This window comes from Megascapheus bottae, chromosome 11 (genome assembly GCF_031878675.1).
Source record: "Megascapheus bottae isolate mThoBot1 chromosome 11, mThoBot2.hap1, whole genome shotgun sequence".
In the NCBI taxonomy this organism is placed as follows: domain Eukaryota; kingdom Metazoa; phylum Chordata; class Mammalia; order Rodentia; family Geomyidae; genus Megascapheus; species Megascapheus bottae.
This window is the reverse complement of record NC_143519.1, coordinates 63,563,044-63,588,932: the sequence shown is the minus strand read 5'-3', so window position 1 is coordinate 63,588,932 and position 25,889 is coordinate 63,563,044. Positions and strand designations below refer to the sequence as shown.

Genomic DNA, 25,889 nt, shown 5'->3' with positions numbered 1-25,889 from the left:
GAGTGCACTTATACGGCAGAAAAGGACACTGACAAAACAGGAGAACCAAAATAAAATGAAAATTTCAGAATTGTTTGAATCCAAAATTGAATAAAATGATCCAGAAAGTAGAACAAGAGGATAATAAAATAGGCAATAAGAGAAAAAACGCAAGACTGGCTAGTGCTCTACCACTTTGAGTCAGATTCCACTTCTGGTTTTCTGGCGGTTAATTAGACAGAAGTCTCATGGATTTTCTTGTCATGATCCTTAGATCTCAGCCTCCTGAACAGCTACGATTATAGGCATGAGCCACCAGTGTCTAGTTGTTGTTGTTTTTCTAATATACAATAAAATTAATGTTGAACAAAAAGCATTTTTGTGCCAATCCTGGGATTTGAACTCAGGGCTTAGGGATTGTCCCTCAGATTTTTCACTCAAAGCTAATACTCTACCACTTGAACTTCAGCACCACTTCTGGTTTTTTTTTGCTTATTAATTGATGATAAGGTTCTTCATGGAACTTCCTGCCCAGGCTAGCTTTGAACCTCAATTCTCAGATCTCAGCTTCCTGAGTAGCTACGATTACAGGCGTGAATCACCTGTGCCAGACTCCAAAGGAACTCTTTAGAAAATAAAGATTCACTGACCTTTTGCTTCAATTTATGTGTATCACTGGAAATGAACTGTATCACATACGGCATTTCAATGGATAGAGCCAAGGAGAAGCTACCAGAAATAAAGAGAAGACTGTCTTAGTATATCTTAAATTGCTTTTTGAAGATGTTTCAAATGATTATTTGTGGTGCTGAGGTTAAACCCAGGGCCCCATACATACTAGACAAGTATTCCACCAGAGTTAACCACCCAGCCCTTCCGATTATTTTATCCTAGTTCATTTCATTTATTTAAATATTATTACCAGTTGTTTATTTTGTGCTGCTACTGTGCCTTGATCTCAGAGCCTTGTGCTCTCCCTTGTCTTTTTCCCTCAAGACTGGCACTTTACAATCTGAGCCACACTTCCACTGCTAGCCTTTTGCTGGTTCACTGGAGATAAGAGTTTCACAGTTTTATGCCTAGATTGGCTTCCAACCATTATGGTCATATCTCAGCCTACTAAATAGCTGGGATTACAGGTGTGATCCACCAGCACCTTGCATCCTTCAAATAATTTTTAATGAGACTGTATAAAGCTAATGTCCATTGAATGACTTGGCAGGTTTAATATTTTAGATACTGACCTTTGCTTTGCTCCTATTTCCTTTATACAGACCTTCTCCACTGTATCCTGTTAAGAGAAAAATATTGATATAACTGCATATCCATTAGGCTTCACAAGAAGACTGACCTGAAGGTGACCTTGGCAAGAACGCTCTGATAGTAGCAACAAGACAGATGGTCCCATTTCCATATGGCGAGACAGAGCTTTTGTTCATAAAATGACAATAAGTTGTACAATTCAACTAATATCAGGGATCACTTCTGACCATTTTGATAGATTTTTCATTGCTACATAGATCTCTCTCTCTTTCTCTCTCTCTCTCTCTCTCTATATATATATATACATATATATATATATATATAAAGTCTCAGCACACATACAACTGGTATACATAAATACAAGGTAATTCTGGAAAGATATATACTAAATTTTAACTAGTAATTATCTCCAGAACACAGAATTAAAGATTGTTATTAAATGTTCTTATTTGTCTTTTCAGGGTCTTGCCCTGGCTGGCCCTGAACTTCTGATCTTCTTACCTGAGTACTTGGATTATAGGTATGTCCTCCTGCACTTGGCATAAGGATGGTTTTAATTGTCCTCAATTGGCTGATGCAGCATGATCATGTTTTTCTAAATTCTGTGTGTGTGTGTGCACGCACATGCGCGTGCCAATATTGGCTCTTGAACTTCCATTCTTTTTTTTTTTTTTTGCCAGTCCGGGTCTTGAGCTGAGGGCCTGAGCACTGTCCTTGGACTTTCTCAAGGTTAGCGCTCTACCACTTGAGCCTCAGCACCACTTCTGGCTTTTTTTCTAAGTATGTAGTACAGAGGAATCGAACCCAGGTCTTCATGCATGCTAGGCAAGCACTCTACCACTAGGCCAAACTCCCAGCCCCAAACTTCACATTCTTACATAGCTTTTTTTGTTCATGGCTGACAGTCTACCACTTAAGTCATGCCTCTAATTTTGGCTTATTGCTGGTTAATTGGAATTAAGAACCTTGAAGCTTTGTTTATCTAGCCGGCTTTGAATCATGATCTTCAGATCTTACCTCTTGAGTAGCCAGGATTATGATCATAGTTCTGGTGCCAGGCCTATATCTTTATTCTTTTCCTTCTGCAAACATTAAATTCTAAATGCATAAATCTGAAAGGTATTTTCATTTGGCCCCAAAGCATTTATTTGGCACTCTATACCAAAAAGATTAGATCAATTTACCTGTCTCTCTCATGCTAGACATTGAATTCAGGGGTTTTCACATGCTAGGTCAATGAACTACACCTACAGCCACAATGGTCTACGTATAAATTCCTCCCCACCCCAAATTTCCCTTCAAATGTTATGTTAAGCCACTGACCTGAAGATTTTCATTCAAAGCCTTGTCCTGTTGCCAGGGGGCTACCGTGGCTGGCATGAAGAAGACGGCCACAGGGCCTTGGATGCTGAGTTCTGTGATGTAGGTAATTTTGATAAGGACTTTAGCCTTAGGAGGTAAGTTTCCAACACTGACAGTAAAAACATCCTGAAATAGAAACATATAACTTAATTTGCAACTCAAAGGCATTATCATTCTATGAAAACTATTTCCTTATATTATTTAAATCATCTAAACTCCTTTTAAAAAAACAACTACTTGAATTTTTTTCTTTCTTTCTTTTTCTTTTTTTGCTAGTCCTGGGGCGTGAACTCAGGGCTAGGGCACTGTCCTTAGACACATTTTGCTCAAGACTAGCGCTCTGGAAGCCAGAGAACAGGGGGGCTCTTGGGAATGTGCTACAAATGACTCCAGTGCCGGCAGAGCTAAAGTAATTTTTTCTAAGCATAGTTTTCACTTAGTCTTCTCACCCTATTGTAATTATTTTATTAGAAATATATATTATTATTATTTGTGCCAATCTTGGGGCTTGAACTCAGGGCATGGGCATTGTCTCTGAGCTTTGTTCAAGGCTAACACTCTACCACTTGAGCCACCGCTCAAGAGTTAAATCATTACTTGTTTTCTGCCAGTACTGGTGCTTGAACTCAGGGCCTCATATTCTCCCTCAGCATTTTTCTGCTCACGACTGCTACTCTACCACTAGAGCCATACCTCCACTTTTGGCTTTTTTCTGGTTATTTAAAAATAAGTCTTCATATTTGTCTGCCTGGGTGGGCGCTGAACCTTGATTTTCAGATCTCAGCCTCCTGAGTAACTAAGATTCTGGGTGTGGGCCATAAGTCTTGGCTTTTGACATCAAAGGTGCCAATTTGTAGGATGGAAACAAATAATAAAGGAGCACTGTATTTCAGAGTTCACAATACCAACTGTAAAGAAAATGTATGAATAAAAGCCCAGAGGCCATTTATGAGGCTGCTACTTACGGAGAAAGCTATCATTCTGTTCACAGAGTGGATAAAGGTAGCTGCAAGATAATGTCACTTTCTTTTTATAGCCTATAATCTACAAAATTGTAACTTATCTTGAACCAATCAGTCAAATGAACTGAATTCTAAAGACTAGTAAGCCCCTCTGAGGACAGCTGAGAACCATGTGACTTCTGACAGGCTTACTCACATAGAATAACTGGGAACTCCTGACCCAACTGGAGTTGACATAGACACACAAGCTCCTATTTTCTACTGGGTCCATTAAAAAGACTAGGGGAGGCCAGGAGACCAAAGAAAGCCCCTCTTAGTAAAGCAAGGTGCAAGGCCTGGGGCTGACTACTGCTGGGGACAGTGGACCCACCCTCTTCTCTTAGTTCTTTTCCCACAAGAAGCAAAAGCCTGAAGCTGATGGTGAAGGACAACAAGTCCCTTTGTTTCCATGGCTACTGGGGAAGGGGCAGTAGAACAAGCAAAACCTTCCTTAATACCCCAGTGACCATTGCTTGAGAGAACAGAAGCAAAAGTCATCTCCCCGTGGGGGAATAGGCCAAACCCTCAGAGGCCCCAAACTCTGCATTAGTCCAGAGCAGGAAAGTCAAGGAACTACCTCCACATTCTCAGCAGTCACAAGGCAGAACTTGGTGGCCACCAAGGTAAGAGAAGGGAGGAATTTTCTAGCCTGGAAAAATACCAAGTCTGAACCTTGCTTTCAACTACATGTATTGCTTTTACACTATTGTGAAATTAAAAAATTCAGTCTGAAGTCAGGGATTATTTGTTGAAGTGTATATTTATGTGTATATGTGTTTGTAGATTATATTTTACTTTGGAATGTTATATGTTTAATATGTAACATATTACTATATTAAATAGTACAGAATGTATGCTGTGCATATAGGCTACATATTATAGAGATAATGTTCTCAACATTTAGATGATTTTATTAGCCTGCAAAATTACAATAAAAATTCAATTTAAAAAAGTGGGGCTTGGGCCGGAATTTGGCCTTGTGGTAGAGTGCTTGCCTTGCATGCACAAATACCCAGGTTCGATTCCTCGGTACCACATGCAGAGGGAAAAAAAAGCCAGAAGTGGTGCTGAGGCTCAAGTGGTAGAGCTCTGGCCTTGAGAAAGTCCAAGGACAGTGCTCAGGCCCTGAGCTCAAGCCCAGGACTGGCAAAAAAAAAAAAAAGTGGGGCTTGGGATTTAGCTTGGTGGAGGAGCACTTGCCTGGCAATGCCCTGAGTTCAGTCCTCAGCTCTGCAAAAACAAAGACAAATGTTTCCAGCAATCAGAAGTTAACAAATACACAGTCTGAACTTATTTAATATAAAAATAGGATATATTGGGTGTGTGTGCGTGCCAATACTGGGGCTTGAACTCAGGTTCTCATATTCTTGTTTGGCTTTTTCACTCCAAGTTGATGCCCTTGAGCCATGCTGCCACTTCCAGCTTTTTTCTAGCTAACTGGAAATAAGTCTTTCAGTTTTGTCTGCCTGGGCTGGCTTTAAACTGGGATCCTCAGATCTTAGCCTTCTTGAGTAGCAAGGATTCCAGGTGTGAGCCACTAGTTTGGCTAACCCCTGGCTTTGCGCATACACTTTAGCTAGGCAGTAAGATTATTAACAGTTTCCATATTACATTCATGTATCAGAAGACGAAAGTGTATCCCAAAGGTTTTCCTTGTATTATCACTTCTTCCTCTTTATTGTATAATACTGACCTCATTTCTTCCTTTATTTAGAAAACTCACATGGATCTGAGTAACTTGGCATCCTATATTTACAAGGGAACCTATAAGCCTATAATTGTAAATTCTCTCTTTTTTTGTTTGTTTTTGCTTTGTTTTGGCTTTGCATAGTTCTAATCCTTCCTACAAGCATGCCTACTACTGGACAAGTGTTCCACCATACCGGGGCATCTTGGTCCATCAGGTAAGCACCATGACCTTGGCGGATAGCTTCTCGGTATTCTTTCTGGGCTTCTTCCTTTTCTTTGATCTGAAAGTGTTTATTTTTAAGCCATTATTACATTCATAAGAAAAATGTCATAAGAAAAATTGTTTCTGTGTGACAGCATTGGACCTTAACTCAGGATGCCTCACACACTCTCCCTTGGGTTTTTCTTCTGAAGGCTAGTGCTCTCACGTGAGCCACACCTCCACTTCTGGCTCTTTGCTGGCTAACTGGGATAAGAATCTCATAAACTTTTTGCCCAGAATGGCTCTGAACCATGAACCTCAGATCTCAGCTTCCTGTGCAGCCAGGATTATAGGCATGCGTTGTAATTACAGGTTGGCTCTGGAGGCTACTTAAGTGAATTGGTTCCTCAAAGAATAGCTTTATTTTTTGATAAGGCTGTTACTTATGCCATAGCCATAGTAAGTAAGATAATGGAGATTTGGGTAAATATCAGAAATGGACTGAAAGCTAAGAGCAGTCTCAGGCACTTTGTTTGCTTACCTCTCCTACCACATGCTTCCCATTAATGAATGCCTCAAAGCCACACACAGCTGCTTTATCATCCAAAGGGAAGATATATTTTGCCTCAATGGGCACATGGCTTTGATTTGTGTATGTTTGGAAAACAATAACCTGAAGAAGGGAAAAAAAACCATATACTTGATTAAACCATAGGAAACATTTATGGGGAAAACAACTTAAAATAATCATGTAAACTAAAAACTGATCCCAGCCTGTTGCCATGTGCGAATATTAACTCAAAATGGATCAAAGACCTCAATATCAGACCCAAAACTGCTACACAACCGAGTAGGAAAGACACTGGAACTCATAGGCACAGTAAAAACTTTTTGAACCAGAGTCCCAGGGTCACAACAGATTGGAGAGTGACTCAACAAATGGGACTACCTAAAAATAAAAGGTTTCTGCACAAAGGCATAGCTACTAAAGTAGAAAGACAGCCAACTAACTGGAAAAAGATATTTACCAATAATACATCAGACAAGAGTTTAATATCCAATATCTATAGGGAACTCAAGAAACGAATCCCCAAACCCAGCCCTCAAACCCAACAAACGAATCACTAAATAGGAACTAAAGAGACTTATCAGAGGAAGAGCTAAAAACGGCAAAGAAATATATGAGAAAATGTTCATCATCCATGGTCATAAAGGAAATGCAAATAAAAACAACCCTAAGATACCACCTTACCCCAATCAGAATGGCCAATATTCTGAATTCAGACAACAAATGCTGGCGGGGTTGTGGAGAAAGAAGAACCCTACTGCACTGTTGGTGGGAATGTAAACTAGTACAACCACTCTGGAAGGCAGTTTGGAGGTTCCTGAGAAAATTAAAAATAGACTTTCCCCATGATCCAGCCATACCACTCCTGGGCGTCTACCTTGTGCATCATAACCCAGGATATGATAAGGACCCCTGCTTAGCCATGTTCATCTCTGCACTATTCACAATAGCCAAGAGATAGAAACAATCCAGATGTCAACTACAGATGAATGGATACAGAAAATGTGGTACATATATACAATGGAATTCTACATAGCCAACAGACAAGATAAAATAATGACATTTGCTGGGAAGTGGATGAAATTAGAGCAAATCATGTTGAGTGCGTTAAGCCAAGACCAAAGGAACAAAAGACACATGGTCTCCGTGATATGTAGATATTAGATCCAAACAGTACAAGAGTGATAGCTCAATACTCAGGTACTCAAGGTCATTGACTTGAACTTGGAGATATATAGCTATATAGACATATACATCTATGAGATATTGATATATTATAGCTCAATATCTATGATAAATTCTCAGCTTAATTTTCATTTTGTTCTTAGATTTATGCACCAGTAATTGCATATAGAGATTTCATTCTTGAATACTTGTTTGTTAAACTTGACATTTGAGATATGATGTAAAAAATCAGTGTTAATAAAATCTTTTAATAAGAAAATCATGTAAATTCAGTTTATATTCATTGAACTCTTTATCATAGCTCATCCCAGACCTCAGGAATTCGTTTTTCTTTTTGAACTCGGGGTCTGAGTGCTGCTCTTTAGCTTTTTACCTCAAGACTAGTACTCTACCACTTCAGCTATACTTCCACTTCCAACTTTTTTGAGGTTAATTGAAGATAAGAATCTCATGGAGGGCTGGGGTTTGGCCTAGTTGTAGAGTGCTTGCCTATCATGCACAAAGACCCGGGTATGATTCCACGGTACCACATATATAGAAAAAGCCAGAAAGGGTGCTGTGGCTTAAGCGGTAGAGCTCTAGCCTTGAGAAGCCCAAGAACAGTGCTCACACCCTGAGTTCAAGGCCCGTGACTGGCGGGAAAAAAAAAGTTTCATAGAATTTCCTACTTTGGCTGACTTCAACCATGATTTTCCAATCTCAGCCTCCAGAGAAGCTAGGATTACAGGAGTGAGACACTGGAGAGTCCAAAGCACATGATACAATGCCCCAGCTACAGCATTAGGCAGCTTACAGATGCCTGACTGGAAGTCCTGGGAATGAGCTAGAGAAGCCTCTTCATGCCAAAGATGTTACTGTTTCCTAAATGGATTGGGCACTCCCAGACACTGATATTCTTGCTCCTATGATGGGACCATGTCCTAAGAAACCCAGGGCAAACTGAGCATGACATGCCTTCAGAAAAAGGACCTTTAGAAATAAGTTATAGTTGGTGTTTTTCCTTATCTGTGGATTCCACATAGGTGACTTCAACCAATTTGTGTATGGAAAATGCTCTGAAAAATATTGTGTCTGTCCAGAGATGCACGAACTAATTTTCCCACTGTTACTACTCCCCAAACAATCAAACTTCTATATTTAGTTGATGCAGCTGAAACTGAATTGAATTCTCACTTATGGTTTTTGTTTTGTTTTGTTTTGTTTTTTGTTTTTTGCAGTCCTGGGCTTGAGCTCAGGGCCTGAGCACTGTCCTTGGGCTTTTTCAAAGCCAGAGCTCTACCACTTGAGCCTCAGCACCACTTCGGGCTTTTTTCTATGTATATGGTACCGAGGAATCCAACCCGGGTCTTCATGCATGCTAGGCAAGCATTCTACCACTAGTCCAAACTCCCGGCCCCTCACTTATGTTTTATACCCACAAAATGATGGAAGGCATACCTGGGCTACAAAGTCTATCAGTCTTCCCTTGATGTGAACTTCCTCCAGAGGGACTGGCTGCCCACCAGTGCCCTGAAGGCCTGCTTTGCCATGGCTAGGATGTTTGCTGTCTGGTAACTGGTAATCTGCATAACACAAACAAAAACACAATCAGTGTTCTGTATGTTTTCATCTTATCTGATTCCTTATTCATCATTTATTCATACGAATAAGTAGCATGTGATGATTCTTATTTTATGTATTTGTTTTTCTGATACTGGGTTTGAATTTAGGGCTTCAGTTTCTTTCTTGCTTGCTTGATTGCTTGCTTGCTTTTCGTTTTGTGGGTCATAAGGCTTGAACTTGGTCTGGGCGCTGTCCCTCTTCAGCTCGAGGATACTTGCCCTACCCTTCAGCCACACCTCATTTCCCATTTTCTAGAGGATAACTGGAGATAATTGTCTCAGGTCCTTTTGTGCCTGGGTTGACTTGAACCTTGATCCTCAGATCTCAGTCTCCTGAGTAACTGGGATTACAGGCGTGAGCCACTTCGCCCAGCTGGGCCTCAATTTCTTGCTTGACTTTTTGTTTTGCTCAAGGTTGGCATTCTACCATCTGAGCCACAGATCTATTTTTGGATTTTTTTGGGTGAATAATTAGAGATGAGAGTCAGATTTGTCTGCTTGAGCTGGCTTCAAATACGAATCCTCAGATTTCTGCCTCCTGAGTAGCTAGAATTACAGGTATCATCTGGCACTGTTGCTGAGGTTTGTTTTGAGATGAGCTCTCACTATGTAGCCCTGGCTTACCTTATACTCAATCTCTCCTATCTCAGCCTCCCAAGTGCTGGGATGCGTTACCACGTATAGTAGATGAATTACATAATGATCTTGATGACATGCTTTGGAATTTCCAATTCCAAAAAGTAAGCCCACAAGGAAAATGGGGCAATAGTCTCAGAAGACACTTCTACCTTTTTTGTTTTTTTTTTTTTAATTTGTCTTGGCACTTGAACCCACTTGGCCTGGACGCTGTCCTTGAGCTCTTCAGCTCAATGCTAGCACTTTAGCTCTTGGAGCCACAGCACCACTTCCAATTTTCTGGTGGTTAATTGATGAATCTCATGGACTTTTGTGCCTGGACTGGCTTTGATCCTCAGATCCTCAGATCTTAGCATCCCGAGTAACCAGGATTACAGATGTGAATCATAGATGCCCAGCCACTTTTACCTTTTACTTCTACTTTTCAAACATTTGTATACTTTGCAGCGATAAGGATTAAACCCAGGGTCTCACACGTGCAAAGGAAATGTTCTACCATAGAGCTACATCCCCAGCCTTTTTACCTTTTAAAACTAGAGGTTTAGAGGCATCATCGTATGTGTGTGTGGGAGGGGGGTGCGTGCGTGCACCAGTTCTAGGCTTGAAAACAGGCCCTTTCACTTGGCTTCTTTGCTCACAGCTGGTGTACTACCACTTGAACCATAGTTTTACTTCTGGCTTTTTCCTGGTTAATTGTGGATAAAAGTTGCACAGACTTTCCTGCCCAGGTTGGCTTTGAACTGAAACACTCAACTCTCAATTTCTGGACTAGTTTGGATTACAGGTGTGAATCACCCATGCCTGGTTTACATTAACCTATTTTTGATACTGGGTCTCAATATGTAACTCAGGTTGACCTGGAATGTGGATCTTCCTGCCTCTCAGCCTTCTATGTGCTGAGATTACATCCAGCACTTAATGACACAGGTATTGTTCTTATTCCCATTTGAGAGAAATGAAGTTACCAAGGTTGTATAGCCTACAAAGAGTGTGTATGCAAAGTCAAGCTTCCTGAGTCTAAAGCTACCATACCTATCATACTGTGATATAAAATAATTCTTTAGAGGTCCTGGACTGGGTTTGTCCCCCAAAGGATCATGTATTAGAAGCTAACTCCACAATTGTGAGCTAAAGAAATCTCTTTTCATTGGGTACCAGTGGCTCACACCTGTGAACCAAGCTACTCCAAAGGCTGAGATCTGAGGATCACGGTTCAAAGCCCGCCAAGGCAGAAAAGTCTGTGAGATTCTTATTTCCAATGAATCATAAAAAGCCCAAAGAGGCACTATGGCTCAAATGATAGAGCTAGCCTTGAGTACAAAGAGGCTTAAGGAAAGCACCAAGGCCCTGAGTTCAAGCTCCATGACCGAAAAAAAAATCCCACTGAAAATCCATGTTACAGTTCTATAAACATTACCACATAAACAAAACTCAACAAAGTTGTCTTACCTTCAACATTTGAACAAATTAAAGCCTCAGGTCTAAATTCCTCTAAGTTAGTATTAGTATGTGGATGAAAGTCTTTTATTTGGTCTCCAGGCATGCAAAATTTAATAAGATATTTCATTTTAATCTGGTTGGTTTTATATACAACAAATTCATCATCCTAGAACACACAGAAAGTATAGGTGGTAAAATAACAGTAACAACAATAAGAACAACAGGTCTTTATAGGTAGTGTTATGAAAATACTTGCACACATGGTATCAAGTGAAAGCAAAGAATTATACTCATTACTGTTATTATTATTGTGTGCCAGTACTGACACTTGAACTCAGGGCTTCAAGTTCTTGTTTGGCTTTTTTGTTCAAAGCAAAAAATAAAAAATAAAAAAAAAGAAAGAAAAAAAGGGTGGAGCCATATTTCCACTTTCAGATTTTTTTTTGTGGGTCTTGGGGCTTGAACTTGGCCTGGGCATTGTCCCTGAGCTCTTCAGCTCAAGGCTACCACCCTACCTTTGAGTCAAGCCCCACTTCCTGTTTTTTAGAGGTTAATTGAAGAGTCTCAGGTCCTTTTGTGCTGGGCTGGCTTTGAACCTTGATCCTCAGATCTCAGTCTCCTGAGTAGCTAGGATTACAGGCATGAGCCACCACACCTGGCTAAAATCCACGAGACTCTTTTTTTTGGCCAGTCCAGGGGCATGATCTCAGGGCCTGAGTGCTCTCCTTGGGCATTCTCAAGGCTAGAGCTCTACCACATGAACCACAACACCACTTCTGGCCTTTTCTGTGAATGTGGTACCGAGGAATAGAACTTCAGTCTTCGTGCATGCTAGGCAAGCACTCTACCACTAGGCCAGACTCCCGGTTAGATTTTTTTTTTTAATTCCATCATGGATTTTTTTTAATGTGATTAATAGAAGGGTTACATTATATTCACCAGATAGAAGGTACATAACTTCACAAACATTGATACCCTTTCTCATTAGAAATAAGAGTCTCTTGAGTTTGACTGCCCAAAGCTGGCTTTGAACCTCGATCTTCAGATTTTAGTATGCTGAGTAGATAAGATTATAGGTATGAGTCACCAGTACCCTGACAAAAACGTGTAATTAATTAAATGAAAGATTTAGTAGAAACAGAGCAAAAACCTGAGTCTGTTCTTTGGGTATTCAAGTCCCTTTTTGCCTGTTTTGGCTTTTTTTTTGCTGGGTAGGACTTGAACTCAGGACCTGGGCCCTGTACCTGACCTTCTTTTGTTTCAAGGCTAACACTACTGTTTGAGCCAGAGATTGACTTCTGGCTTTTAGGGGGAAATTTTATTGGAGATGAGTCTCAGGGACTGGGCTGGGAGGGTGGCCTAATCGTAGAGTGCTCACCTAGCATGCATGAAGCCTTAAGCTGGATTGCTCAGTACCACATACACAGAAAAAGCTGGAAGTGCCACTACGGCTCAAGTGGCACAGCACTAGCCTTGAGCAGAAGTATCCAAGGACAGTGCTCAGGTCCTAAATTCAAGCCCCCAGAAGTTGCAAAAAAAAAAAAAAAAAAAAAAAGAAGAGGAAGAGGAAGAGGAGGAGGAGGAGGAGGAGTAGAGGAGGAGGAGGAAGGAGAGTCTCAGGGACTTTCTTGCCCTAGCTGGCTTTGAATTGCAATCCTCAAATCTTGAGTAGCTAGGATTATAGAAATAAGTCACTAGCACCCAGTCCTGCCTGGTTTTTTTATTTTCATATTTTTTTAAATTGTAATTAATAGAAGGGTTACATTATATTCCCCAGATAGAACATTGATACCCTTTCTCATGTTTTGGTCCCCATTTCCTCCCCCCACCCCCGCCCCTCATCTTGTTTTCCTCCCTTCTCTATCCTATTTCAAATAACCAAATGGTTTAGTTTTTTTTAATGTCAAAAATACCTCAAAGTCTGTGGGAGCAGAGGCTGTTTCTGACACTCCATGCACACTATCATAGCCTGGTGGTGCTTCAGTTAAGGAAAAGTTTTTCTTGAATAAGTCCATACACTTTCCGAGGGCTACATCACAGATAAGGAGGAATCTGGAGCCATCTGTATTTCCTGGGTGTGAATATTTACTGCTTGTGCTGCACATAAATAGAAATAAGTACATATATGTTAGTTACAGCTATATCCAATATCTCTGCATAAATAAGAAATACAGGACAAGAATCCCTAATCCTAAAATGTGTAACCAAAATCTGAAATGCTCCCAAATTCAAAGCTTTTGAGCACTGGTATGAGTTACAAGTGAAAATTTTCACCCTTGTCCTCATGTGATGAAACACAAACAAAATTGAAGAGTACTTTTCTGGGTGTGGATTACAGCTTACTTGTGTAATCCTAGCTACTCAGCAGGTTGGGAACTGAGGATTATGGTTTAAAGCCAGCTGGGGCAGGAAAGGCTGTGACACTCTTTTCTCCATTACCCACCAAAAGCCAGAGTGGAGCTACAGCTCAAGTGGTAGAGCACTAGCCTTGAGAAAGAAAATCTCAGGGACAAGAGCCCTGGTGCTGAGTTTAAGCCCCATGATTGGAACACACACATACACACACACACACACACAACCCACCCTGGACATGGTGGGGTATACTTGTCATCCTAGCTATGCAAAAAATATATGTACTGCAAACCCTCTGTACATCAATTAAAAATAAATTGCTCAGGACCAAAAAATTAAAAAAATAAAAAAATTGAGATCCAGACCAGCCTGGGGGGTTGAGGGAAGAAGAGTGAAACCATATCTGAAATGCCAGCAAGTCCGTAGGTATTAGTGGCTCACACCAGTAATTCTGGTCATTTAGAGGGCTAAGACTGGGAGGATTTCATTTCTAGGCCAGCCAAGCAAGAAAGTCCTTGAGACTCCACTGCAGTGGAAGAACTGGGTATAGTGGTACATGCTTTCATTCCAGCTATAGTAGTATAGTACTAAGTATAAAATAAGCAGGCACATGGTCCAGGGAAGCAAGGCCCTATCATAAAAAAATCATCAGTGCAGGGCCAGGAGTTTGGCCTAGTGGTAGAGTGCTTGCCTAGCATGCATGAAGACCTGGATTCGATTCCTCAGTACCACATACATAGAAAAAAGCCAGAAGTGGTGCTGAGGCTCAAGTGATAGAGCTCTATCCTTGAGAAAGTCCAAGGACAGTGCTCAGGCCCTGAGCTCAAGCCCAGGACTGGCACAAAAAACAACAAAAAAACCCCCAAAAATCACCAGTGCAAAAGAGGGCTGAAGGTGTGGCTCAATTGTAGAGTGACTGCCCAGTAAGTTTTGAGGCCCTGCTTCAGACCTTACTAGGATATCTCTAAAATCATGTGTATCAGCGATAGATGAAAATGAATGAATTTTATGTTTAGACTGTATCTCATCATCAAAATATGTCACTATGCATATGTAAATACCCCCCAATTTGAAAAAAAATCCAAAATTCAAAACATTTTGGTGCCTAGCATTTCAAATAAGAGAAACCACTTGTATTGTGCAAACTGTCTTGCTAGATACTCCAAATTTCATTGTTATTAAAATAGCTCTGAAGATTCAAGTGATTACTTGAATTACCTCATTAGGACAAGACAATCCCAGAACTCAGGAGAAAAAGCCAGTCTGGACTGCTTCGGAAGACCCTGTCTTTTTTTTTTTTTTTTGCCAGTCTTGGGCTTAAGCTCAGGGCCTGAGCACTGTCCTTGGATTTTTCTCAAGGCTAGAACTCTACCACTTGAGCCTCAGCACCACTTCTGGCTTTTTCTAAGTATGTGGTACCAAGGAATCGAACCCAGGTCTTCGTGCATGCTAGGCAGCACTCTACCACTAGGCCAAACTCTCGGCCCAACCCTGTCTTTTTTTTTAAAATATATTTAACAATATATATTTATAGATATTTTCTAGATCAGTACATTCAGTTTTAACTTGTTTTTTTTTCTTCACAAACAGAAGAACTCTTACAATAGTAGACTTTCTAAAATAAATACTATTAAAATAGAGCTTCAAAATAAATATTCTATACAAAGGAAACCTTCTGTGGTAACTTTTGTGGTGGGGTAATAGGGGAACTATAGTGAAAGGTGAATATAAAATAGGAATGTGGTAGAAAGGAAGCTGGAAACAATTTTACCTTTTGTAACACGAAACCAAACTGTGGGACAAGAAGGAAAAGCAATATAGACATCCGCACGCAGTTACCCACAGCAAAAAAAATGGCAACACAAGGTTTGACTTCTACCATCACAGTAAGCAGAGAGCACAGGGAAATGCTTACCAAAGGAATGAGCCAGAAGGCTGGTGAAGTGTCCTAGTGATGAGTTGTGCTGGTTGCACACCCCTGGACACTTCCTGGGGCAGCACAGAATGTGGTGCTTCAAGGTGGCTGGGTTCTGGCCCAGACTAACAGTTCAAAGGGTCCATGCCAATAGCAGGGCCTCATCTTCTGCCTGGCTTCTCTGACGAACCTTGGTTGCATGCCCTGTCATTTGCCTGGGAAGGCTTTGTTAACCTGGACCCAAATCCCCCGGGGACTCACTGAACCACTGACCTTCACAAACTCACCACTGGAGTGGTGAGAACCAACAACTATTTCCCGCACCAGGCACACACCAACCTCAGGTCTGTGGAAAAGCGGGAGCTAGCTGCTTTTCAAGACAAGCAAGCTGCAGGTGTCAGGAAAAGAGCCAGCCAGCCAGAAAGTAGCTACAGAAGTGTGTCCCGTTTCTGAGTGCCTGTTCCCTCAGCAACTCATGAGAAGGAATAGAAGGCCCAGAAGGGCCTCTTCCTCTTTTGTCAAGGAGCCAGGAAAAAAGAAAAAAAAAAAAGAGAGAGAGAGAGAAAAGAGGCCAAGGGAGCACCCAACACAACAAAGCTGGACAAGTGAGGATGCTTTCTCCATGCTTACCACTGAGCATGTGGGTACCAAGGTGATTCTTAGGGACAGTCCTGCAGACATCTGGCAGGTTAAATGCAAGCCAAATAAGTGAGAGAGGAAAATAAAAAAAGCAAACCAAAACCCACAAAAATCCGTGTTTACAACTATGTACACAAAAAGTCAGGGCTCAGGAGGTCTCTACTAGAAAAAGGGTCTGTCGTTAGAGGGTGTGTGTGTGTGTGTAACACAGCTTATATAAATCAATTCTCCATAGAGCAGGTATGTCGAGCAAGGTCAACAAAGTGTAAGTTGCCACTGGATCAAATTTCCTGCAGATGATTTGAGGAAGGGTCCTGGGCAAGATTCCAAGGCCTGTGGAAGAGTGCACATGTGTGCTATCACGGGGCGGGGGGGGGGGGGACTGGGACACACACATCTGCACACCTCTTCTGAGGAAAACATCTCCAGCCTCCTTCAGTACATTTCCAATACATTCAATTAGTGTAAGTCCAACCCTGTCTTTTATACACACAAAACGAAGAAACAACCTTCTTTATGAACTTGGGAAGTTGTTTTTTGGCAGTACTGAAGTTTAAACCCAGAGCTTATCAGGTAAGTGCTATATCACTTTAGCCGTGTCTCTAACCTTTCAGCTTTCACTGTTTTTCAAATAGTCTCCTTCTTTGCCTAAGCTGGCTTGCACTGTGATCTTCCCATTTATGTTGCCTTTTTGGCTGAGGTGACAGGTGAAATCACTGTTCTGGGCTTTTTATTGGTTAAGCTGAGGTCTTGGAAACTTTTTGCTCTGGCTGGGGCCTGGAACCATGATCTTCCTACCTCAGTTTCCCAAGTAGTGAGGATGACAGGGATGAGCCACTACACTGGACTTTTATTTTTAGTATATTAACTTTAAGAAGATGTAATAAGGCTTTCATTTTAAAATTTTAATACAAAAAAAGTATCACCTTTAGTTGTGCCAGATAGTACTTAAAGCATTTTGTTCTCAGGCAGAGATGATTTCTTCTTTTCTTCTTTCTTTTTTTTTTGCCAGTCCTGGACTTGAGCTCAGGGCCTTGGACTTTCTCAAGGCTAGAGCTCTACCACTTGAGACTCAGCACCACTTCTGGCTTTTTTCTATGTATGTGGTACCAAGGAATCAAACCAGGGTCTTTGTGCATGCTAGGCAAACACTCTACCACCAGGCCAAACTCCTGGCCCCAGAATTCTTTTTTTGTTGTATGCCAGTCCTGTGGCTTAAACTCTGGGTCTGGGCTCTGTCCCTGAGCTTTTCTGTTGTTTTTGAACCATGATCCTCAGATCTCAGCCTACTCAGTAGCAAGTAAAGGCATGAACCACCAGCACCTGGCTTAGAGATTAACTTTATATTGTTTTCTCAAATCTTCATAGCTACTAAAACATATACATTCTGGGAGTTGGGAGTATGGTCTAATGGTGGAGTGTTTGCTTTGCATACATGAAGCCCTGAGTTTGATTCCTTGGTACCACATACAAAGCTGGAAGTGGCTCTGTGGCTCAAGTGGTAGAGTGCTAGCCTTGATAAAGCTCAAGGACAGAGCCCAGGCTCTGAGTTCAAGCCCCAGGACTGGTATAAACAAAACAAATAAGTGCACGCATTTTGTTGGAGTAAATGCCAGAGTGGTACAAGGAAAAATTTTAAAAAGAAAAATCTTTAGTTGAGTGGTAGTGGATTTACACCTGAAATCCTGGTTACTTAGGAGTCCTTTGAGAATGGAGATTGAGGTTCAAAGCCAGCCTGAGTAAAAAAAAAATCTAAGAAACTCCATCTCTAACAACAGCAACAACAAACAAAGGCCAGGAGCAGTGGCTCGTGCCAGTAATCCTAGCTACTAAGTGTCTGAGATCTGAGGATCTCGGTTCAAAGCCAGACCAGGCACTAAAGACTGTGAGACTCTAAAAACCACTAGAAAATTGGAAGTGGTGCCGTGGCTCCGGGAGTAGGGTGGTAGACTTTAGCTGAAGAGCTCAGGGACAGCGCCCAGGCCCAGAGTCCAAGCCCTATGACCAACAACAAGAACAACAAAGCCAGACTGGAGGCAAGTGGCAGAGCATTAGCTGTGAGCAAGAAATCTAAGCAAGAGCTCAAAAAAGTCTGATACTAGCACAAAAAGTGTGTGTATGGGGGGGCTCACATTATAAGGAAAAATTAGATTAAATTCTCAATAAAGGCTGAGAGAAAATTAAATGCTATGTGAATAAACACTGGTCAAAGGGAAAGGCAGTGTATTCTTGAAATCCAAATGGAGTAGAACATTTCAAATGATGCCCAATGGAAATACTGAATCAGTTTCCTTAAGAATTTGCATATTTAATAAGGTGAGTCTTGCTATGAGGAGGACAGACAGGTTAGGAGATGCTTTTAGAAACAACTATTATGAGACATACTCCTGTATTAAAAAACAAACAACCAAGCCCAAAACAGCAGTGTTTGTGGAGAAGCTCAGATTCACTCTAAGAGTTGATTTTTTTTTTTTTTTTGCTAGTTCTGGGACTTAAACTCAGGTTCTGAGCACTGTCATTGGGCTTTCTTGAGTATAGAGCTCTATCACTTGAGCCATAACACCACTTCTGGCTTTTCCTATGTATGTGAGAATCAAATTCGGGTCTTCGTGCACGCTAGGCAAGCATTCTACCACTAGGCCAAACTCCAGGTTGAACCATGTTTTTAAACAAGCTGAGGACTTGTTAATTTTTACTCGTGGTGCTGGGGATAACATCTAGAGTGCTTTACTACTGAGCTGCCTCCCTGGCCCTGATAGTTGTCCTAAAACAACAACAAGTCAACTGTCAGGTATTGGTGGCTCATATCTGTACTCCTAGTTACTCAGAAGGTTGAGATCTGAGGATTAAGGTTCAAAGCTGAACTGGGAAGGAAAGTCTATAAGACTCTTATCTCCAATTAACAAGCAAAGTACCAGAAGTAGAGGTGTGGCTCAAGTGGTACAGTGCCAGCCTTGAGCAAAAAAGCCAAAGGAGAGCACAAAACCTTGAACTGAAGCCCCAGTACTAGTTTAAAATGTATTTTTTTTTTTGACAAAAATCACTTAGTTAATGGGGCCAGGAGTTTGGCCTAGTGGTAGAGTACTTGCCTAGCATGCAGTTCCATTCCTTGGTACCACATACATAGAAAAAAAGCTGGAAATGGTGCTGTGGCTCAAGTGGTAGAGCTATAGCCTTGAGAAAGCCCAAGGATAATGCTCAGGCCCTGAGTTCAAGCCCCAAGACTGGCAAAAAAAAAATCACTTAGTAAAATGACTTTGATCACAGAAATGTTTACAATAAAAAATAAGATAACTCCCCCTCCATATCTGTTACAATGATCCAGATTTAGTAAAACCATGGCACATGCATGCATGCGTGTGTGTGTGTGCGTGTGTGTGTGTGTGTGTGTGTGTGTGTGTGTGTGTGTGTGTGTGTGTGCATGTACTCAGGCAAAGTAAGGATTTATCTTTGAGTGTTCTGAGGATTCAGCAAAAAAAACCACACAGATGCACTTAAGAAAATAAAATCATTGAGATGATTTCAAACAGTTTCTCCAAACAAGCTTCTACAGTACACTGAGAAAATTTCTTCTGAGAGTAAAAGGCTCCTTTACCAAGGGATATGGGGTGGGAGGGGTGGGAGAGGGAGGCCAGCAAGTCCCCAGCGGTGACTGCCAGTGACATAGGATGAAGCGCACTGACCTGAGTGAATTACTGAAATAAATTCCACTCCCGAGATTTCCAATGTCTGTTCTTTCCACACCATGATCTTCAACTACTTTGGGTAAAAGCAACCCGCTGAAAAGAAAAGAAAATCATTTATTAGAGCCTTGCAATCCTAGCAGAAATGGATGCTAATAAGCAAAGTGTAATTGGCCTCTATCTGTGAGTTTCACAGTCTCGTATTCAATCAACCACAGAATGAAAATATTTAGAAAAAATTCTGTCTGTACTGAACGTGGCCAGATTATTATATTCATTTATTTGTTTTATTTTTGGGGTCATGTATAAAGGGTTTACAGTTACATTTGGTAGGTACAGATTCTTTTTTGTTATCATTTTCTCTAAACAATTCCACACAGCAATTGCTTCCGTGAAATCCCCATTGTTTGAGATACTACAAGTTATCTAGAAAACAGGCACCTGGGGTTCATGTCTGCAACCCTATTTAGGAGGTTTGGGGATTGAGGTACAAAACCATTTTGGGGCAGACAAATTTGTGAGGCTCTTATCTCCAATTAACCAAAAAAAAAAAAAAAAAAGAAAGCCAGAAGTGGAGGTATGGCTCAAGTAGTAGAGAACCAGCCTTGAGTAAAAGAACCAAGCAATGCTTCCAAGCCCTGAGAGTTCAAGGGCCAGAACAGGCACAAAACAAACAAGCAAACAAACAGAAACGTGTCATTTACTAAAGACAGAGACTTCTCAGAAGAAGTACGAATGACAAATAGACACATGAAGAAATGTTCCACATCACTGGTTATAAAAGAAATGCAAATCAGGGACTGGGATTTTGGCCTAGTAGTGGAGTGCTTGTCTAGAATACATGAAGACCCAGGTTTGATTCCCCGGTACCACATACATAAAAAAAAGCCGGAAGTGCTGAGGCTGGAGTGGTAGAGCTCTAGACTTGAGAAAGTCCAAAGACAGTGCTCAGGCCCTGAGATCAAGCCCAGGATTGTCAAAAAAAAAAAAAAAAAAAAAGAAAAGAAAAAAAAAGAAATGCAAATCAAACAACATTGAAATTATACCTCACTCTTCTTAGAATGGTCATTATCAAGAAAATTAACAATAACAAATACTGGTGGGGATATGGCCAAAAGGGAACTTTACTGCACTGTTGGTTAGAATATAAACTTGTTCAATTACCCTGGAAAGCAGTATGGAGTTTCCTCAAAAGACTAAACATAGAGCTTTCCTATGACCCAGCAACTCTATTCCTGTGCATTTACCCAATAGAACAAAACAATACCACACTAAGGAAACCAGCAAAACCATGTTTACTGCAGCATTGTTTACCATAGGCAAGATACGGAATCAACCAGATGCCCCTCAGTGGATGGATGAATGGGTCAAGAAAATGTGCTATAAGTACACAATATAATTCTATGCTTCCATTGAAAGAATAATATTGTAACGTCTGTAAGGAAATACAAAGAGTTGGAAGCAAATTATATTAAGTGAAGTAAGCCAGATCCAGAGAAATATAGGATGCATGATTTCCCTCATTTGTGGTAACTAGAATGTGCCTATAAATCTACAAGTGAACACACTGAATAGTTAAAGACACACAAAAAATGCCTTGAGACATGGTAAACCCTACAGGTCTCTATGCATTCACACAGTGAGACCAAAGGAGGATATTCTTAGGAGAGGATCACATAGGTGCAATAGATAGGTCCACATGGCCATAAAAAATAATATTTATGGAAATAAATGGAAATCAGGGCTTTTTTCTTGTTATTGCTCTTGTTTCTATTTCCCTTTGTACTGTGTGTTCATTTATCTGTTTGGGGGAGTGCAGGGGAGGCATAGATTATGGGACAAAGGCTGAACAAATGAAGCAGTGTTATTCACTAAATGCTACGTTGAAAATGAACTATATAACTCATAGGTGGAGACCAAATGGAAAAACTGGAAGGGGTGATGTTAAAAAAGAAATATACTCTTTATTTGACTTATATAACCATAATCCCTCTGTATATCACCTTTACAATAACAATACATTTAAAAAATAAATTTAAAGAGTCATCCAGAGGTGATGTAAAATACACAGGTAGGAATATTTAGATTCTATTCAAGTATTGCACCATTTTAATATAATTTTTAGACTCAGAAGGTCCCACAAGAATTCTCTGAGGGTACCCCAGAGAATACAAGGTCCCTAAAGGACCTCTTTAAACCATTAACAAGTTGCAAGCTGCAGTTTGTTTCTTAGCACTCTCTTGATAATCACTAGTTGCTGGTCACAGTTCCTGTCTTCTCTGATAAAGCCCATGGTAAACCCAGTCCACACCAAATCTCTTCCTGTCTATCACCTCGTATTAGTTCATGTTGGAACTTGACAGAGCAAAACCATGGTTAGCCCTTTGAAAGGTAGGCCTCCCTTCAGCAATGCTTCCATTATGTTACTATCTATAGTACGAATTTTGCATTAGGTGATTGAATCCCTCCCTTCTTTCCTCCCTTCTTTCCTTCCTTCCTTCCTTCTTTCCTTCCTTCTTTCCTTTTTTGTGCTAGTACTGGAACTTGCTCTGGGGCCTAGAACTCTATCTTGGCATTTTCACTCAAGGCTAGTGCTCTACCACTTAACTTTTCCTGGCTAGCTTTTGAACTTAGATCCTCAAAACTCTGTCTCTGAGTAGATAGGATTACAAATGTGAACCACCAGCTCTTGGATTAATTAATTTTATAAAATGGATTTTGATACTTAGTCCTGCATAAAAAAGTTATTTCTATTCAAAGATGATTTGAAAAAGAAAACAAGTTTCCCACACGCTCAGTGAATACTCTGCTTTATCCCTTTTAGTATTATTTATGGTTTCATTTTTTTAAATATTTAAATCTTTGCTCTGTATGTAATTTAAGGAACAAAGGGTTCAATTTCATATTTTTCCAATTGGTTCCCTATTTATCCCTATAGATGATACCGAAGCTTTTTGTTCCACTGACATAAAAACTATTTGTATCATATTCACCAGCTTCTAAGGTTTTGGGGGGGGGTTAATATCATTTTTAAATTTTGGGTGGCTCTGAGGTTTTGAACTCAGGTTCTTGCGCTTTCACTTGGACTTTTCACTCAAGGCTGTTGCTGTACCACTTGAGCCACAGTTCCACTTTTATCTTTTTGATGGTTAATCAGATATGATTCTCACAGATTTTCTTATTTCAGCTGGCTTCAAATCCTGATCCTCAGATCTCAGTCTCCTGAGTAGCTAAGATTATAGGAGTGAGCTACCAAGCGCCTAGCTCTAGATCCTTCACCTCAAGTTTTGTTCTATCCAATACCAGATCTACAAGAAAGAGTCATGAAATGTGGAATCACTTTCTTCATACAACCAGGCCAGTCTTCAAAGAACTATTCATACCTAGGAAATACACTTTAAAATAAATACGTAATTTAAATTATTAACAGAATTTAATGATGAACTGTGATAGTTACTTGTATGGAAAAGACCAATGGTTTTTTGTTTACTTTGATGTTGCAGGGATTAGCGGGTTTCTATAGTTCAGGAAGAGCAAGTGAAAAAGAAAGTAAAAGACTTCACATTTTTAAGTTGGCAAATTCTGAAAAATAAATGGCATACCCTTACCGGGACAAAATTCCAACGAAGTTTTGCACAGGAGATCCATGCAATAGGGGTTTCACGTTGCCAAGTTTGCTCAAAAACTCTGTGGCTTCATTTACTCTGCCAACTCTAAATATCTGCAAGATGTTTCCTGGAGTTTTACTATAAGAATTAAAAAGATAAATCTGAGATTACATAATTGGAAGCAAAAGAAAACACAGTTATTCATAGAAGAATTCCCAGAAAAACTCAAATGGCCATTGTCAGGGAACTGATTTCATGAATTATAACTTGCACATATTACACAGCCATTACAAACCCCCACATTCTTATCCAGGCATAGTTGTTCACACCTATAATCCAAATTACTAGGAGATAGGGATTAGTAGTTGTGGTTTGAGGCCAGTGTAGGCAGAAGGGTTTGTGAGACCCCATCGCAACTAAAAAAGCTGGATGTAATGACATGCCTATTATTTTAGCTATACCTGTAAGCATAAATAGGAGGTTCACAGTCTAAGATGTCCCAGATAAGATGTAACCAGTTAAAATAACCAGACTAAAAAGTGCTGGAGGAGGGGCCGGAATTTAGCCTAGTAGTACCATATACATAGAAAAAACTGGAAGTGTGTTGTGGCTCAGGTGGTAGAGCACTAGCCTTGAGAAAGCCCAAGGCCAGCACTCAGGCCCTGAGTTCAAGCCCCAGGACTGCCCCCCCCCCCCCAAAAAAAAACAATGCTGTGGGAGAGAAGGAAGAAGATGGCGATGAAGCAATAGGGAATCACCCTAATTCTCTCCAGTCAAACAGATTTACGGTCCTAACATGTACTTCTCCCCAAGAAGTGGACAACAAAAAACATATATAAACAAATACAGAATCACAGGAATGGGAAAAAGCTTCATAACTTGCACATATAAAGATGGAAAATCATCCCATGCCGGCAGCATGGCTTCGCGAGAGGCCTCAAGGCTGCCTGGGGCCAACCAGCAAGACTGTGGCATCCAGACGCAGAAAATTTCCACAGTGCAGGACCTGCACAGTGCAGACAGTGACACAGACCAGCAATGTGAGACGGCAACATCCAGATCCAGTCAGCCATACATCTTCCCTGTGACCCAGCCATACCACTCCTGGGCATCTACCCTGAACTCAAAAGCCAGGATATAAGGACACCTGCACAACCATGCGGCAGTCCTGCTGCACTATTCACAATACCCAGGATATAGAAAGAGTCCAGATGCCCTACAACAGATCAGTGGATATCAAAAATATGTACCTATATACAATGGAATTTTACACAGATTAGAAAGAGTAAAATGTCATTTTTGAGAAAATGTATGCAACTAAAACAAATTATGCTAAGTGAGATAAGCCAAGCTCAGAGACACAAATGGCACATGTTCTCTTTGATACACAGAAATTTACATATAAAAGACATTGGAAGGGGCTGGGAAGTTATTCTAGTGGTAGAGTGCTTGCCTAGCATGCATGAAGACTCAGGTTTGATTCCTCCGTACCACATACATAGAAAAAGCTGGAAGTGGTGCTGTGGCTCAAGTGGTAGAGCTCTAGCCTTGAGGAAAGCCAAGAACAGTGCTCAGGTCCTGAGTTCAAGCCCCACAACTGGCAAAAAAAGACACTGGGATATATTAAATTATATAGGATCCTAGATAGGCACACACAGTGAGGCTATAAAAGGATATTCTTAGGAGAGAAATACAAAAGCACAATGCTTACGTGCCTTATATTTGTATAAAATAATATACATATTGAAAGATATGGAAACAAGAGACCTTTCTTTTTATTTTATTTTTTGTTTATTATTTGTTTTTAGTTTGTCTTTCCCTTATATATGGCATATTCAAGTGTATAGTTTCAGAAGGGTTAGGGGAAGGATACAAAACTCAAGGGGAAAAGGTGATAAAGTCTAGCAGTAAAATTCACTGGATATTGGTGAAAGTGAATTATATAACTCCTGGGTACAGATGGGAGGGAGGGACTAGGAGAGAGTGAGGAACAGAAGACACTGTACGAAAGGAAATATACTTATTACCTGACTCATGTAATTGTAACCCTTCTGTATATCACCTCTATGATAATAATAAAGTAAATGAATAGAAAAAGAGGGGCATAATATATAACTGCCATCCCAGCTATGTCAGGTATTATTAATGGGAGGATAACGGTCCAGGTCAACCTGGGCATAGATTCTAGGCACTAGAATCTCAAAAAATAGTCAAAGAAAACGGGGCTGATTGCATGGCTCAAGCATTTTCTAGGCAGAGTCTAGAAAATTCAAAACTCTGAAGGCAATAGCACCATAAATAAATAAGTCACCAAATTCATTATTTTCTATACGATGAAGAAATCTAACAAGGTTCAGAGCAAAAACATAACACACATTCTTTGCTGGACAAGAACTAATAGCTCATACCTGTAATCCTAGCTGCTCAGGAGGCTGAGATCAGATGATTACAATTTGAAGTCAGTCTGGCCAGACAAATCTGAGAGACTCTTATCTCCAATTAACTACCAAAACTGGTGGAAGTAGAGCTGTAGTTCAAGTGGTAAAAAGCAACAGCCTTGAGAGAAAATGCTAAAGGACAGAGCCCAGGCCCTGAATTCAAGCCTCATAATCCTACCTACTCATGAGGCTGATATATGAGGATCACAATTCAGACCTAGCTTGGGCAAGAAAGCCTGTAAGACTCTTTTCGCCTATTAACCAGCAAAAAGCTGGAAATGGAGCTATGGCTCAAGTGGTAGACAGCAGCCTTAAATGAAAACACCAA

The 25,889-nt window shown here is 40.6% G+C and overlaps 1 protein-coding gene across 1 annotated transcript in view; it reads right to left on the bottom strand.

Annotated features, from left to right (window-relative positions):
* Nucleotides 1–25,889, bottom strand: part of Parp4 (poly(ADP-ribose) polymerase family member 4) — a 102,249-nt gene that overhangs the window by 48,487 nt on the left and 27,873 nt on the right. The window contains exons 11-20 of the mRNA XM_090342432.1: nt 23,124–23,261; nt 19,516–19,611; nt 12,840–13,023; nt 10,936–11,092; nt 8,687–8,811; nt 6,038–6,169; nt 5,489–5,575; nt 2,566–2,730; nt 1,224–1,270; nt 630–708 (exon numbers count right to left, since the gene is read on the bottom strand). Of these exons, the coding sequence (XP_090198558.1) occupies nt 630–708; nt 1,224–1,270; nt 2,566–2,730; nt 5,489–5,575; nt 6,038–6,169; nt 8,687–8,811; nt 10,936–11,092; nt 12,840–13,023; nt 19,516–19,611; nt 23,124–23,261 (1,210 nt within the window). The remainder of the gene's footprint in view (nt 1–629; nt 709–1,223; nt 1,271–2,565; nt 2,731–5,488; nt 5,576–6,037; nt 6,170–8,686; nt 8,812–10,935; nt 11,093–12,839; nt 13,024–19,515; nt 19,612–23,123; nt 23,262–25,889) is intronic.